Source organism: Malaclemys terrapin, chromosome 1 (assembly GCF_027887155.1).
Source record: "Malaclemys terrapin pileata isolate rMalTer1 chromosome 1, rMalTer1.hap1, whole genome shotgun sequence".
NCBI classification, from domain to species: Eukaryota; Metazoa; Chordata; order Testudines; family Emydidae; genus Malaclemys; species Malaclemys terrapin.
This window is the reverse complement of record NC_071505.1, coordinates 347,773,477-347,788,578: the sequence shown is the minus strand read 5'-3', so window position 1 is coordinate 347,788,578 and position 15,102 is coordinate 347,773,477. Positions and strand designations below refer to the sequence as shown.

At 49.7% G+C, this 15,102-nt stretch overlaps 1 protein-coding gene across 1 annotated transcript; it reads left to right on the top strand.

Annotated features, from left to right (window-relative positions):
- The first annotated feature begins 8,557 nt into the window (after nt 1-8,557).
- On the top strand, nt 8,558-9,511 carry LOC128830213 (olfactory receptor 51G2-like). The gene has a single exon (XM_054016000.1). It carries the CDS (start codon nt 8,576-8,578, stop codon nt 9,509-9,511), a length of 936 nt encoding a protein of 311 aa, XP_053871975.1. The 5' UTR covers nt 8,558-8,575.
- The last annotated feature ends 5,591 nt before the right edge of the window (nt 9,512-15,102 follow it).

Here is a 15,102-nt window from a genome sequence, read left to right as displayed (position 1 = left end):
GTGTGTTGCAATCGCTGTGTGAAAACTGGTGAATCCAGAATGCTACCGGTCAGTTGCAAATCAATTTGGAGGAGGGATGTCCACTGTTGGGGCTGTATTACTCCAAGTGTGCAGGGCAATAAATCGTGTCTTGCTACAGAAGACCGTGACTCTGGGAAATGTGCATGAAATAGTGGATGGCTTTGCAGAGATGGGTTTCCCTAACTGTGGTGGGGCGATTGATGGTGCACACATTCCAATTTTAGCACCAGACCACCTTGCATAAGAGTACAGCAATAGGAAGGGATACTGCTCCATGGTGTTTCAGGTGCTTGTGGATCACTGGGGGCATTTCACGGACATTAGTGCAGGCTGGTCTGGAAAGATGCATGACGCACTCATCTTCAGGAACAGTGGCCTGTACAGAAAGCTGCAGGCGGGGACTTTCCTTCCAGACCACGAGATCACAGTGGGGGATGTGGAAATGCCCACAGTAATTCTGAGAGACCCAGTGTACCCTTTACAGCCCTGGCTCATGAAACCTTACACAGGGCACCTGGACAGCAGCAAGGAACATTTTAACAACAGGCTGAGCAGGTGACGTATGGTAGTTGAATGTGCCTTTGGACATTTGAAAGCTCACTGGAGGTGTCTCAATGGCAGGCTAGACCTTACTGAGGATAATATTCCCGTGGTCATAGCCGTGTGCTGCACTTTGCATAATCTGTGTGAATTTAAGGGTTAAATATTTGCTCAGATGTGGAGCACTGAGGTACAAATTGAGCAGGCAGATGCTAGGGCTGTCAGAGGAGCCCAGGGGGCTGCTATTAACATCAGAGAGGCTTTGAGGAACCACTTTGACAATGAGGGGCACTAACACATGTCTGCTCTGGAGTTGCTTCCCTGGTGCATCCAGGTAAAATTTTGGGGTCCAAGATCCATGCAACAAAATGCTTTAGAAGCCTGTTCCCAAGAGTGAATTGATTGCTATACACTTTTGCAGAACACAGAATTAAAATGCCATCCTATTAAAAACCTTTGCCTTTATTTATTGTTAAAAAGGGTAAAACCTCACAGCTGTGTGTAGCTCCAGCTATCATTGTCCAAGCTGTGAGAGGGGGTGGAGTGATGGGGAAACTGAGGAGTCTTGTGAAGTGAAAAGGAACGTGTGAGCATAGAGGGGGGGGGGGTTGGCAAAGAATTGTGCATGTGCACGTGCTGCAGGGGAGGCCAACCACAGATCTGCTCAGTCTGCAGCTGTATTAAAGACTTGAGCATCTCTGTCTGATCCTCCATTACTTTTAACATCTGCTCAGTCGCTTCCCTAGCAAATGCTTGATTCTCTTTTCTGTCCTGTCTTTCGGCTTCCCAGCACTCTTTGCGTTCCCTGGTCTGTCTGTCATCACATGCAGAACCTCTCTGAAAATGTCTTCTTTGCTGAGTCTTGGCTTTTTCCTTATCTGCCGAAGGTGGTCGGCAGGGGTGCATGGTGTGTTCCTCAAGGTCTTGGCTGCTGTGGACAATGCACAGATGAGGGATTGTTACATTCCAGCAAATGATTGAAACATTTCAGTAACAAGGGCCTTTTGCAACTAGTAGCAATCACTTTCTCACTGACTCTAGGCAGGCACACAGCTCCACGAGCACCCAAATCATGGTGAGTGTCGGGAGCGGGTGGAGTGCAGCTGTGCGTACAGACAAAATGGTCACGGCTTGCAGGGCAGCTTTGCAGGGAACTCATTCTAAAATTCTCTCACACTTTTCCACAGGCAGCCAGCCTTCTAGCTGACACCTCACTGCTGCGGGTAAGCAGGGAAACCAGGGCACAACTACTGCATTCTTGTGGCTTTCACCCCGGTCTATATGCAGCTCAGCTATCTGCCGCTTTGGTCCCAGCTCCAGTGATTGCTCAATGGCATGGGACAGTTCCCTACAATGGGGGAACTAACAAGGCTGCAATCCCTTGGAATCTGTGGCAGAGGATTAACAAGTAACTCGTGGAAACTTTACAAAACCTCTCTCTAGAGTACTCCATGCAGGTCTTGATGTCCATCGACACCCTTCTTGGCCATGCAGATTAGCTACACAGGGCAATGTGCAGCTCACATAAAAACATAAACACTTTTCAATTCCCTACACAAGCTACAGCGGGGGTGCAGCAAACGTTATTCCACTCGCCGAGGTGGAGTACCAGCAGCACTGTAGCCGCGGAGTCAGAGCGCTCTATGTGCTTTGCCATTGTGGACGGGGAGTGAGCTAGTGTGCCCGAGGCTGCTTTAATGCGCTGTCACTCACAAGTGAAGCCAAGCCCTAAGTGATAGGTTACAAACCACAGCTAGTAGTTCTGCAATTTCACATTTGAGTGTGTGGTAGGGTCCCATTGGTCCCATTTTGGCTGGTACAGTCCCTTATTTAAGTCCTGTCCCAGCTGACCTGACATTTTTTTCGAAAGGCGGCTTTTGTCCTATATGCTCTTGCTGACTTCGTAAGTGCTAACAGGAGAAATGTCCCTTCCTGTCAAAAACGTGGGGAAGTGGGGAGCAGAGGAATGTTCAGTGGAGACGAATGGAGATGCCAGCTCCACGCATGAGGTGAGGCAGAGCTGGAGGCAGGGTTCCAGCCACAGGCAACCGCATTGCATGGAGGGTGGGTGGGGGCCTCTGGTGAGCAGCTGGGTGTCTCCCGTTTTCTCTTTAGGAAATATGGTCACCCTAAAGGGCTGCCCAGTGTGGGAGTGTTGCCACCCACGGGTGTGGTCCTATAGTACAAGGGACAGAGGCTCATGCTTTGAGCTACAGCTGGGCTGGAAAACAAACAAAATAAATAACAGAGACTCAAACTGAAATGTTCCCTTTTCACCCATTTATTCAGGATGAGTTTTCATAGAAAATGGATCACTTTTCTCTGTACGCCCAGCTGCCATGATGCTGCCCAGCTGCAGCTGCCTGGATCCCCAAGAGAAATTGGAGGTTTCCATCTACTTCTCCCTCAGAACATAAATGCAGGTGATACGGACTGAGTCTATGGCAGCACTCTGGGTATGGAAAGGTCAAAACCTCCCGACCAGTCTATGGCTGGGGTATTGTGCCCATCAGCTACACTAACCAGCCTTCCTATCTCTGTACAGCCCTCTCCACCCTGAACAAGGTCCCTTCAGCAGATCCTGCGGGCAGTGGCTGCTGTGACAGACCCTGGTAGCACATCTCTGCTGAGCCTGTGCTAGCTGGAGAGCTGGAGAGGGGCCTAGAGCAGTTGTGGAGGCTCAAAGATTGGGGGGAAGGGGCTAAATACCAGTGAATCACTCAGATCTGTGCATAACTTTGTGGATCCCTGGATTCTGGGTCCCTCTTTTCATTCCTCAGGGAAAAGGGGAGGGACACCTCCCGGAACAATCCGAGGGAAATTTCCATGTACGGAGCCTTGTGGAATCTCCCTTCCCTGGTCTGCACCCTGGGTTTGTAATGCCGCAAAAGGGACTGCTGGGGAGAAATCAGGTCCTATATTATTTTATTTTATTTTATTTTATTTCAGCAAGATCACAGCTCTGACAGCATCATCGTTACCACTTGGCCTCCCCCAAGGTAGCCATGTGACTAATCGGAACCATATGGACAGTGATGACCAGGAGTGGATTTACCGTGAAACAAGTCGTGTGGTGGCAGGGAGCCCCCAACACAGGGGAGCCCGAAAAATGCAGGAGAAATCTTATCTGACAACCTGCCCCGAGTTCCAGCCAGCAGCGTAGCAGGTCTCAGGCAGGCAGCCTGCTTGGATGCTGTGGCTGGTGGCCCCATGCCAGGCCCAGAATTGGCCGACTGCTGGTGCATCTCTGCGCACCTCTGGTGCGGGGCAGGAGGCAGCTCTGTGCATTGCCCCAGGCCCAGAGACCCGCTGCCCCCTCCCCTCCAGGGGCACACAGAGACCTTCCAGCAGCAGCGCGGCAAGCCAGGGCTAAGGCGGCTCCCTGCCCACTCTGCCTCCCTCCCTCCACCCTTCTCCCAGAAGCGGCCGAAATGTCCCTGCAGCCCCTGGGGGGGGGGGAGGTTTGCCCTATGCTGCCCCTACCCCAAGCTCCGACTCCACAGATCCTATTGGCCAGGAACTGCAGACAGTGGGAGCTGCTGGCAGTGGCTCATGGATACCTCCTGCCCTCCCACCTAGAAGCCACTGCCAGAGGGTGTGAATGCCAGTCACTTTAGAAGCCGTGCCACCCTAGGGAAGTGCCACCCCCTAAACCCGCTCCTGCACCCCAAGACCCGGGCTCAGCCCAGAGCCCGCACCCCTGTCACGGAGTATGGGGGGACTCAGGGCCCTGCACCCCCGGCGTCCTGTGATTCACCATGACTCTCATCCAGCCAGTAAAGCAGAAGGTTTATTTAGACTACAGGAATACAGTCCAAGACAGGTCTTGCAGGCACAGACAACAGATTCCCCCCCAAGTTAGGTCCATTTTGGGGTCCCAGGGCGCCCCAGCCCCCTTGGGAGGTCAGAGCCCTGTCTGCCTCCCAGCCACATCACCAGCCAGCTCCTGAAACTCTGCCTTCAGCGACCCCTCCCACAGCCTTTGTTCAGTTTCCCGGGCAAAGGTGTCACCTGGCCTCTAACCCCTTCCTGGGTTCTCATGTTACATGCTCAGGTATTCTCCGTGGGTCAGTCTCCCATCCCCCAATGCAGACTATCCTAGCCACACTCCCCTGTCAGCATTCAAAGCCCACAGTAAGAACAGTCCCAGTTCGTCACAACCCCACACCCAAACTTCCTCCCAGAGCCCATTTTCCCACCTTCTCCCACACCCTTTGCCCCAGCCCAGCGCCTGCACCCCTCCCTCACCCAAACTTCTTCAGAGCCCACACTCCTCATCCAGTCCTAAACCCCAACCCCCTGCCCCAGCCCAGAGCCCGCATCCCGCACCCAAACTTCCTCCCAGAGCCTGACCGCCCGCACTCCCTTCCGCACCCCAATCCCCTGCGCCAATAAAGGTCCCTCACTTTATTTTCATTTACTTCTTATTACTTATAATATAGGAGGAGGATGAAAAAAACAGAATGAAAAATGGGAGGAGGAGATAAGAGAGAATGTTCTTTTCCTTGGCTGGGTCCCAAAGGGGACCCAAAAATAAAGCTACGCATGGGGCCCCACTAACTCTAAATCCACCACTGGTTACAACAAGCCCGGATTCCAGGAATAGAACCTGCAGGGCTGGCACTGCAGTCCGGTTGGGTAGCATCACCCCATGTCCCCTGTGATTTGTCCTCCTGCAGTTTGCCATTGGTCACGACAGGTGTTAAAGTTGTTGCACACTAAGCCAAGCAGCTGAGATTCCCTGATGGCCAAGTGGCCCCCAAGGGAATGTGCAAACATGCTTCATAAAGACAGCTGTTCCGTGTCTGAACAGATACTGCCTGCTGCCCATGCTATTTTTCTGATGACTCCTTGTCCTTTACGGTGAAGACCTCTGGTGTCAGTGGCTCCTCGACTAGCAGGAATTGGGTACGTTGGCAGGTTTCACTAGCTTTACAATATAAGGTGATGTGTAGAGGCTGTGAGCTGTTTCTATTTGCAGATGTTCTGTGCAGCGGCAGGGGCCTCAGCTGGGCTGTTGAGGTGACTCAGAGACGGGGCTGGAGGACACGAAGAGCCGGCTTTAGGAAGTATGGGGCCCGATTCGAACAGTTTCGACGGGGCCCCCGCAGGGATGACTAAAAAAAACATGTTAAAAAAACATGCAGCGCTTGTACTCACCGGGCCGCGCTCCTGGTCTTTGGCGGCGGGTCCTTCACTCGCTCCGGGTCTTCAGCGGCACTGAAGGACCCGCCACCAAAGTGCCACCAAAGACCTGGAGCGCCGCCGGGTAAGTAAAAATTAAAAAAGCGCCTCTAGCCAGGGAAGGGATTCTCTGCCACTTGCCCCCTACTCTGGGCATCCCTGTCACTGGGCGCGGGGCCCTCTTAGGCACGGGGCCCGATTTGGGGGAATTGGTGGAATTGGCTTAAAGCCGGCCCTGGAGGACAGGCAGTGCTAGGTAGCTTGGGAACCCCTCCATATATCTGTCCATGCTCCATGGTGGGCTGTTCAAGCTACTAAGAAATCTGACATTCAAAGCAAGCTCAGAGTATGAAAATCCCGGTGCCCGGCCTCAGGATTTCTCAAGAGATCCTATTTCTAGAGGTGCCGTGTGCTCTGGGCCCAATCCTGCCAGGAGCTGAGCGAGAGGAGACCCCACGGAATGTAAGTGACCAGTTCCCAAATCGCCTCAGATTTATTTGCTCCTGGAAATTTATTCAGCAAATGCATTTTCAAGGTTTTAAATTGTCTGGCTCGATTGTGAAGGCAGGAATTCAGAACTGTGTTGCTCTGTGGTAACAGGTCCGATAGGGCGTATGTCTGTTTCCTGACTGGCTGAGGGCTCTAGAGTCTCTGCCCTGTAGAGACCCCTCAGAGTTACAGAGCAACCGGCATCTCTACCCCATCTCTGGTTTGCCAGAGCCATTTTCAAAGATGTTATTCCCTGGCTCAATTGTGAATGCAGGAATTAAGAGCTGCAGCTATTAACCCAGGGACAGAGGAGCTACTAGACTTCTGTTTGCTGACAAGCGACTGAATGAAGGCTGAGACACTGCGATCTTTTCAGATTCTGAAGAATTCCAGATGACAGACGCTACATTTTAAGTCCCACTCTCACCTGAGAAATCATCTCTGAAAGTATCAGAGGAGTAGCCGTGTTAGTCTGAATCTGTAGAAAGCAACAAAGAGTCCTGTGGCAACTTAAAGACTAACAGATGTATTGGAGCATAAGCTTTCGTGGGTGAATACCCACTTCGTCAGACGCATGTAATGGAAATTTCCAGAGGAAGGTATAAATATGCAGGCAAGAATCAGTCTGGAGATAACAAGGTTAGTTCAATCAGGGAGGGTGAGGTCCTCTTCTAGCAGTGAACACCAAGGGAGGAGAAACTGCTTTTGTAGTTGGTTAGCCATTCACAGTCTTTGTTTAATCCTGAGCTGATGGTGTCAAATTTGCAAATGAACTGAAGCTCAGCAGTTTCTCTTTGAAGTCTGGTCCTGAAGTTTTTTTGCTGTAAGATGGCTACCTTTACATCTGCTATTGTGTGGCCAGGGAGGTTGAAGTGTTCTCCTACAGGTTTTTGTATATTGCCATTCCTGATATCTGACTTGTGTGCATTTACCCTTTTACGAACGGACTGTCCAGTTTTGCCGATGTTCATAGCAGAGGAGCATTGCTGGGACATCATGGCGTATATAACAGTAAATCAGAAAGTAAATCAGAGGGGAAAGAATGGGTTGACATGTGTGTATTAAAGAAAAGAGGTGTAGATGTTATGCCAAAACTTCTCATTGTAATACAAATATTACAAATCAAACTTTCATGACACGCACGTATGTTGAAAGCCAGCAGTAGAGTTGTTGGAATCTCTACAGGAAGGAGCAGTGGTAACTTTACTGCTTAATGGCTTTTGCTTTAGAAAGTATTTCAGAAGTTCTCCACATACTGTTTGCAATGGGTTTGTGCTATTAACTCTCTGCAGTAAACAATTGTATGATACTTACATTCAGGGCCATGTACACAATCCCTCTGCAATACCTCTCTAAGTCTCAGTTTCAGTAGTATAGAGATGAGGTGCAGGTAAGAGGAGTGTTATAGTGGTTTTATGAAATTTACACACATCACCTCTTACACACGCATGTCAGAATTAAGTTGCCTCAACTGGATATTAGGGGAAACCTAGTGTTTGCACCGGTCATACTGTGAGGATGAAGAGAAGTCTGTAGGATGATCCACTTCTCTGGATTCTTGGGGGTCAGACTGTATCACCGGGAGCATTTGGTAAAGGAAAGTTAATAGAACCCAAGTTCTGATCAAATTTACACATTTAAACGTGGAGTGATGTAGTTGAAGTCACTATTATTGAATTAGCTTCTATGCAGGGCAGATAAATACAATGACCATTTTCACCATGCACTTGCCATGTGTTAACACACGTCATGATACAATGGGCCACAATCAGAAGTTAAGAGCCAGAAAGGGTGTCCGTGTGAAGGTCACAATGTAAAATGACAGTGTTCAAGTAGGCTGCGGAACGCAAAGCCACAAAATATCAATGGGACCAAGAGCTTAGAACCTTTCAAAGATTGACTGAATGTGTATATGGGTAACCACAAAATCCAATTCCAGTATTGAGGATTGTTTTAAAAAGTCTTGGAAGGGCCCACAACGTTCCTGATTTACACCACAATATATGTCTTGCTAGTAGGTGTCGAGGGAAACTTTTCTTGGGAGCAGGTAATCTCATAGCTGCCTATTACAGGGCTTCTTCCACCTTCCACTGAAGTATCTGGAACTGGCCGCTAGATACTGAGCTAAATGGACTGCAAATCTGATCCAGTCTGGCAATACCTATCTTCCTATCTGTGGGTGTAAATCCAAGACTATATTTTTGATGATCTTCCTTGAGCTTTTGGGAGTCTCTAGAATTGCACAGAGAGCAGAATGGTCTCATTAAATATCATCTAGTCACCTTTTATTTTTCCTTTAAGGGAGGAAAGTCAAAAACTCCTGGAACCCGCCCTGTACATTATGTCAGCTGTCAATGACACCAAACTCAAATCTGCAGTGTTCCTTCTCACCGCGATACCTGGGCAAGAAGACGTCCATCTCTGGATCTCCATCCCCTTCTGCTTCATTTATGTTTTTTCAATATTGGGAAATTCAACCATTCTGTTCATTATAAAAACAGATCCAAGCCTCCATGAGCCCATGTACATTTTCCTTTCCATGTTGGCCGTCACAGACCTTGGCTTATCGATATCCACCATGCCGACAATACTGGGCATATATTTGTTTAACTCTAGGGAGATCAGCCTTGATGCCTGTTTTGCCCAGCTATTCTTCATCCACTCATTTGCATTCACTGAATCCTCCATACTCTTGTTTATGGCATTTGACCGCTTTGTCGCGATCTCTAGCCCACTGAGATATGCTTCCATCTTAACCCTGCCGAGCGTATCCAAGATGGGACTGGTGTGTGTGCTAAGAGGGGTGGCCGTATCATTCCCATTCCCCTTTCTCCTGAAACGATTCCAATACTGTCGAGACAATGTCCTCTCCCATTCCTACTGCCTGCACCAGGATGTCATGAAGCTGGCTTGTTCGGACATCACAGTCAACTACATCTATGGCTTGTTTCTTACAGTCTTCACGGTGGGGTTGGATTCACTTCTCATCTTCCTCTCTTATGTGATGATCCTCAAAACTGTGCTGAGTGTTGCATCACACGCAGAGTGCCTCAGGGCCCTGAACACCTGTGTCTCCCACCTCTGCGCTGTCCTGTTCTTCTACATACCAGATATTGGCTTGGGTTTGATACACAGATTGGGGAAGGGCTCATCTCCCTTACTACAGATTGTCCTGGGGTACATCTACCTGCTCGTCCCACCCGTGATTAACTCAATCGTGTACAGCGTGAAAAGCAAACACCTTCGTGCAAGGATAATCAGATTGTTTGTCAAGTGAAAGATCAGTGCTAGCTCCAGCGCTGCTGACCTGGGAGATGAAAAACACCAGCCACCTATTCCTTGCTGGACCCTTACATCTGAGACAACATGAGCTACTGATCTCCACTCAGTAGAGAGAGGTTCAGCCAGGGTTTAAGGGCTGGAGCACTGGGAGAGGGGCTGGTGAGGGGGGACAGCTCACTGGGGGATGGAAACCAAGGCAGTCAGCAGCATTTACAAAGGGCTTGTCTACACTACCAAGTTTTGTCCATGAAACTAATGTCGACATGAGAAAATCGACAAAAGCAAAGTCGCCAAAGCGAGTCTACATTTTCTCCCTCTGTCCATAGTTTGTGTCCACATTCAGGGCACTATTGTCGACAGCGTGAGCAATGCACTGTGAGTATGTATATGTGATGTTACTGACATAACCTGTGACCGTATAGATCATTTTTGCAACCACCCTTATATATTTGCAGCAAATATTGTACAAAGGTTGTTGTGTAAGTTGTCTATGGAAAGGTTATGATTTGCTGATTATGATTATGCTGTCTGTATGTGTGTATCATTTTTGTAGTTGAAGTTACGAATATTGGCTGTGTACTTGTATTTTAATGTGTTTTAATTCTAAGTAGCCTCAGTGAAGCATTTGGTCAACTTCTTGAGAAGGGACTATTCTCAGTAAGTGCCAATCAAGAAGCACTTAACTGACCATGGACTTTATGAGACGCCAATCCACAACTGAGCTTTCCTGTGAACGTTCAAACTAACATGTAAACAACGGCGTCAGGCTGTAAGGAACTGAGTCATGTATGGACATGTGACTTGCCCATGTGGCTCCAGTCTGCATCTTGCTGCTGTAAATTTCCACGGTAAGAACAGAGAAGTCTCCTTCCACAGGGCAGAGACTATAAAAAGCCCTGGAAACTCTCCCATTTTGTCTTCAATCCTGCTTCTTGCCTCTAAAGTGACCTTGCTACAAACTAAAGCTCTCAACAAAGGACTGAATGACCCATCCCAGCTGTGGATGTTTGTATTCCAGAGACCTGATTTGAGCCTGCAGTGTATTCCATCACTGCTACAAGTCTTAAACCAAGAACTTTCCCTTTACTGTATGTAATTGATTCCATTTAACCAATTCCAGCTCTCATCTATATATCTTTCATTTTATGAATAAATAAATCTTTAGATTTTAGATTCTAAAGGATTGGCAACAGCGTGATTTGTGAGTAAGATCTGATTTGTACAGTGACCTGGGTCTGGGGCTTGGTCCTTTCGGATTGGAAGAACATTTTTTCTTTTACTGGGGTGTTGGTTTTCATAACCATTCATCCCCATAAGGAGTGGCACGGATGGGGATACTGGGAAACAGGAGAGTCTAAGGGAATCGCTTGTATAACTTATGGTTAGCCTGTGGGGTAAAACCAGAGTCTTCTCTGTTTGGCTGGTTTGGTTTGCCTTGGTGTGCAAAGGAACCCCAGCCTTGGGCTGTAACTGCCCTGCTTTAAGCAATTTATCCTGAATTGGCACTCTCAGAAGTGTCCCACCAAGGGCAGCATCGTTACAGTATCCCACAGTCCCTGGTGACGCCATCTGTCTCTAGGTGTTGTGGGAAGGCGGAAACGGAGCGTGGTGCATCCTGGGATGTGCAAAATATCCCATCACGCACTGCTTTGTGTCCCAGCCCTCCAGTGGTTTCCAGCTTCCTTTTGTGCTGTTTTTCCAACTCTCAGTCTTTGTAGTGCGCACCAGCATCTGCAGTGAGCTAGGATGGATGGTGTATTTCTCTCTTTCTCTTCCCTGTGTGCTGTTAACTGTCGTGAGGAGATTGCGCATGGCAGCACAGTTACTCGTTAAGTTACTGACAGAGGACGACTTGCAGGCGCCCAACATTCTGCCTGATATGGACGGCAGCAACTTATCAGTGCTTTTGGCATTCTCAAAGCAGCTGCATACGTAGACCATCACTTTTGGGCTAGGGAAACAAGCTCTGATTGGTGGGATCACATTGTCATGCAGATGTAGGATGAAAACCAGTGGGTACAGAACTTTAGGATGCATAAAGCAACCTTCCTGGAGCTATGTGCTGAGCTGGCCCCCGACCTGCGGCACATGGACACCAGAATGAGAGCTGCGCTTTCTGTAGAGAAGTGTGTTGCAATCGCTGTGTGGAAACTGGTCAATCCAGACTGCTACCGGTCAGTTGCAAATCAATTTGGAGGGGGGAAGTCCACTGTTGGGGCTGTATTACTCCAAGCGTGCAGGGCAATAAATCGCATCTTGCTACAGAAGACCGTGACGCTGGGAAATGGGCATAAAATAGTGGATGGCTTTGCAGAGATGGGTTTCCCTAACTGTGACGGTGCACTTGATGGCACACACATTCCAATTTTAGCGTCAGACCCCCTTGCATCAGAGTACATCAATAGGAAGGGATACTTATCCATGGTGGGAGGAAGTTTGGGTGTGGGGTGCTGGCTCTGGGATGAGCCAGGGCCTTGAGGTGCAGAAGGGGGTCAGAGGGTGGCACTTCCCTAGGGTGGTGCAGCTCCCAAAGTGACTGGCATTCACACCCCTCTGGGAGAGGCTTCTAGGCGGGCGTAGGAGGGCAGGGGGCTGCTTTTCCTGGCCAATAGGAACTGTGGAGTTGGCGCTCTGGGTGGGGGAGCATATGGTGACACCCCCCCACGGGCCGCAGGGACATGCCGGCTGCTTCTGGGAGCGGGGTGTAGGGAGTGAGGCAGAGTGGGCAGGGAGCCGCCTGAGCCCCGGCCTGCCGCGCTGCTGCTGGAACATCTCTGTGTGCCCCTGGTGGGGAGGGGGCAGCAGGTTTCCGGGGCAGGGGCAGCACACAGATCTGCCTCCTGTCCCACACCAGGGGTGCGCAGAGACATGCCAGAAGTCAGCCGCTTCTGGGCGTGGCATGGGGCCACCAGCTACAGCATCCAAGCAGGCTCCCTGCTTGAGACCTGCTACACTGCCGGCCGGGACTCGGGGGCAGATTGTCAGATGACATTTCTCCTGCATTTTTCGGGCTCCCCTGTCGTTGGGGGCTCCCTGCCACCACACGGCTTGTTTCATGGTAATTCCACTCCTGGTCATCACTGTCCATATGGTTCCGATTAGTCACGTGGCTACCTTGGGGGAGGCCAAGTGGTAACGATGATGCTGGCACAGCTGTGATCTTGCTGAAATAAAATAGAATAGAATAATAATATAGGACCTGATTTCTCCCCAGCAGTCCCATTTGCTGTATTACCAACCCAGGGTGCAGACCAGGGAAGGGAGATTCCACAAGGCTCCCTACATGGACATTTCCCTCGGATTGTTCTGGGGTGGGGGGGTTCCCTTCCCTTCTCCCTAAAGAATTAAAAGAGGGACCCAGAATCCAGGGATCCACAAAGTTAGGGACATATCTCAGTGATCCACTGGTAGCTAGGCTCACCCAACAACAATCTCTGCGACTCCAGAACTGTTCTAGGACTCTCTCCAGCTCCCTGCTAGCACAGGTTCATCCGAGATGTGCTACCAGGGCCTGTCACAGTAGCCACTGCCCGCAGGATCTGCTGAAGGGGCGTTGTACAGGGTAGAGGGGGTTGCACAGAGATAGGAAGGCTGATTGAGTAGCTGATGGGCACAATACCTCAGCCATAGTCGGGAGGTTTTGACCTTTCCATACGCAGAATGCGGCCATAGACTCAGTCCGTATTACGTTCACATATGTTACGAGGAAGAGGTAGATGAAAACCTCCAATTTCTAAAGTCAGTAAGAGCCTATGGGACCAGGGCTGGTGGAAGGATGTTTCACGCCCTAGGCGAAACTTGCACCTTGTGCCACCCTCCCCGTCCCCGAGCCCCCGCCCGGAGGCGACCCCCTGCACAGCAGCTCCCCCCCTCCGCCCTGAGGCGCCCCCCCGTGGCAGCTCCCCACCCCCTACCCTGAGGCACCGCCCCGGCCCCAGCTCCTCCCTGCCCCGCCTCCTCCCCGAGCACGCTGTGGCTGCTTCACTTCTCCCGCCTGCCAGGCTTGTGGTGCCAATCAGCTTAGGCAGCCACGGCGTGCTCGGGGAGGAGGCAGGGCAGAGTTGAGCTGGGGCGGGGAGTTCCCCTGAATGCCACCCCCCCCTTCCTGCATGAATGCCAGCGGCCTAAATGGTTGCACTGGCCCTGTATGGGACAAAAGCCTCCTTTCCAAAAAAATGTCAGGTCAGCTGGGACAGGACTTAAATAAGGGAATGTACCAGCCAAAACAGGACCAATGGGCACCCTACCACACACTCAAATGTGAAATTGCAGAACTATCAGCTGTGGTTTGTAACCTATCACTTAGCTTCTGTACCAAGGTGCCTCAGGACCCTCTGTTGCTTCTGTACCAAAAGAGTGGAGGATAGCTAATGGATATTAACCAGTATTGGCAGGGATGGTGTCCCTAGCCTCCTTTTGCCAGAACCTGGGGGAATTGAGCGACAGGGGATGGATCACTTGATGATTCCCTGTTCTGTTCATTCCCTCTGGGCACCTGACATTGATTGACCATTGTCAGAAGACAGGAGAGTGGGATAGATGGACCTTTGATCTGACCCATTATGGCCGTTCTTATGTTCTTATGACGTCTGCTAGGGTTACAGAAGGAGTCGCTGGAAAAGGCTGGTCTGCAGCAGTCCATCCATCAGAGAAACAATTTAAGAACATAAGAGTGGCCATATTGATTCAGACCAATGGTCCATCAAGTCCAGTGTCCTGTCTTCAGACAGTGACCAGTGCAGACGCTTCAGGGGGAATGAACAAAACAGGGCAACTATCGAGTGATCCATCCTCCGTCATCTGCTTCCAGCTTCTGGGAGTCAGAGGTTTAGAGATACTCGGAGCATGGGGCTGAATCCCTGACCAGCTTGGCTACTAGCTACTGATGGACCTATCCTCCATGAACTTGCCTAGTTATTTTTTGGATCAGTTATATTTCTGTATGAGGAAATACTTCCTTTTGTTTGATTTAAACCTGCTGCACATTAACTTCAAGAGTGACACTGGCTGTTGTGTTATGTGAAGTGGTAGATAACACTTCCTGATTCACTTTCCCCACACCACTCATGATTTTATAGATCTCTATCAAAACCCCCCTTAGTCATCTCTTTTCAAAGCTGAGAAGTCCCAGTCTTTTTAATCTCTCCTCATATGGAAGCTGTTCCATAACCCTAAACCTTTTTGTCGCCCTTCTCTGTTCTTTTCCAATTCTAATATATGATTTTTGAGATGGGGCAACCAGAACTGCACAAAGTATTCAAGATGTGGTCGTAACATGGATTTATGTAGATGCAATATGATATTCTCTGTCTTATCTATCCAGGAGGATACCACTATTTACCTCTCTCCCTTCTGAACACTGACTATTTATTCCTACCCTTTGTCTCCCATCTTTTAACTAGTTACTGATCATAAAATCATAGAAGATTAGGTTGGAAGAGACCTCAAGGGGTCATCCAGTCCAAACCTCTGCTCAAACCAGGACCAAGCCCAACCAAATCATCTCAGCGATGAGAGGAACTTCCTTCTTCCCCCATGACTGCCTTCTTCTCTTAAGAGCCTTTGGTGATGGACTTTGTCAGAGAC

Coding starts and splice junctions, on each gene's coding strand:
- LOC128830213 (XM_054016000.1), top strand. CDS start 8,576: ATGTCAGCTGTCAATGACACCAAACTCAAATCTGCAGTGTTCCTTCTC.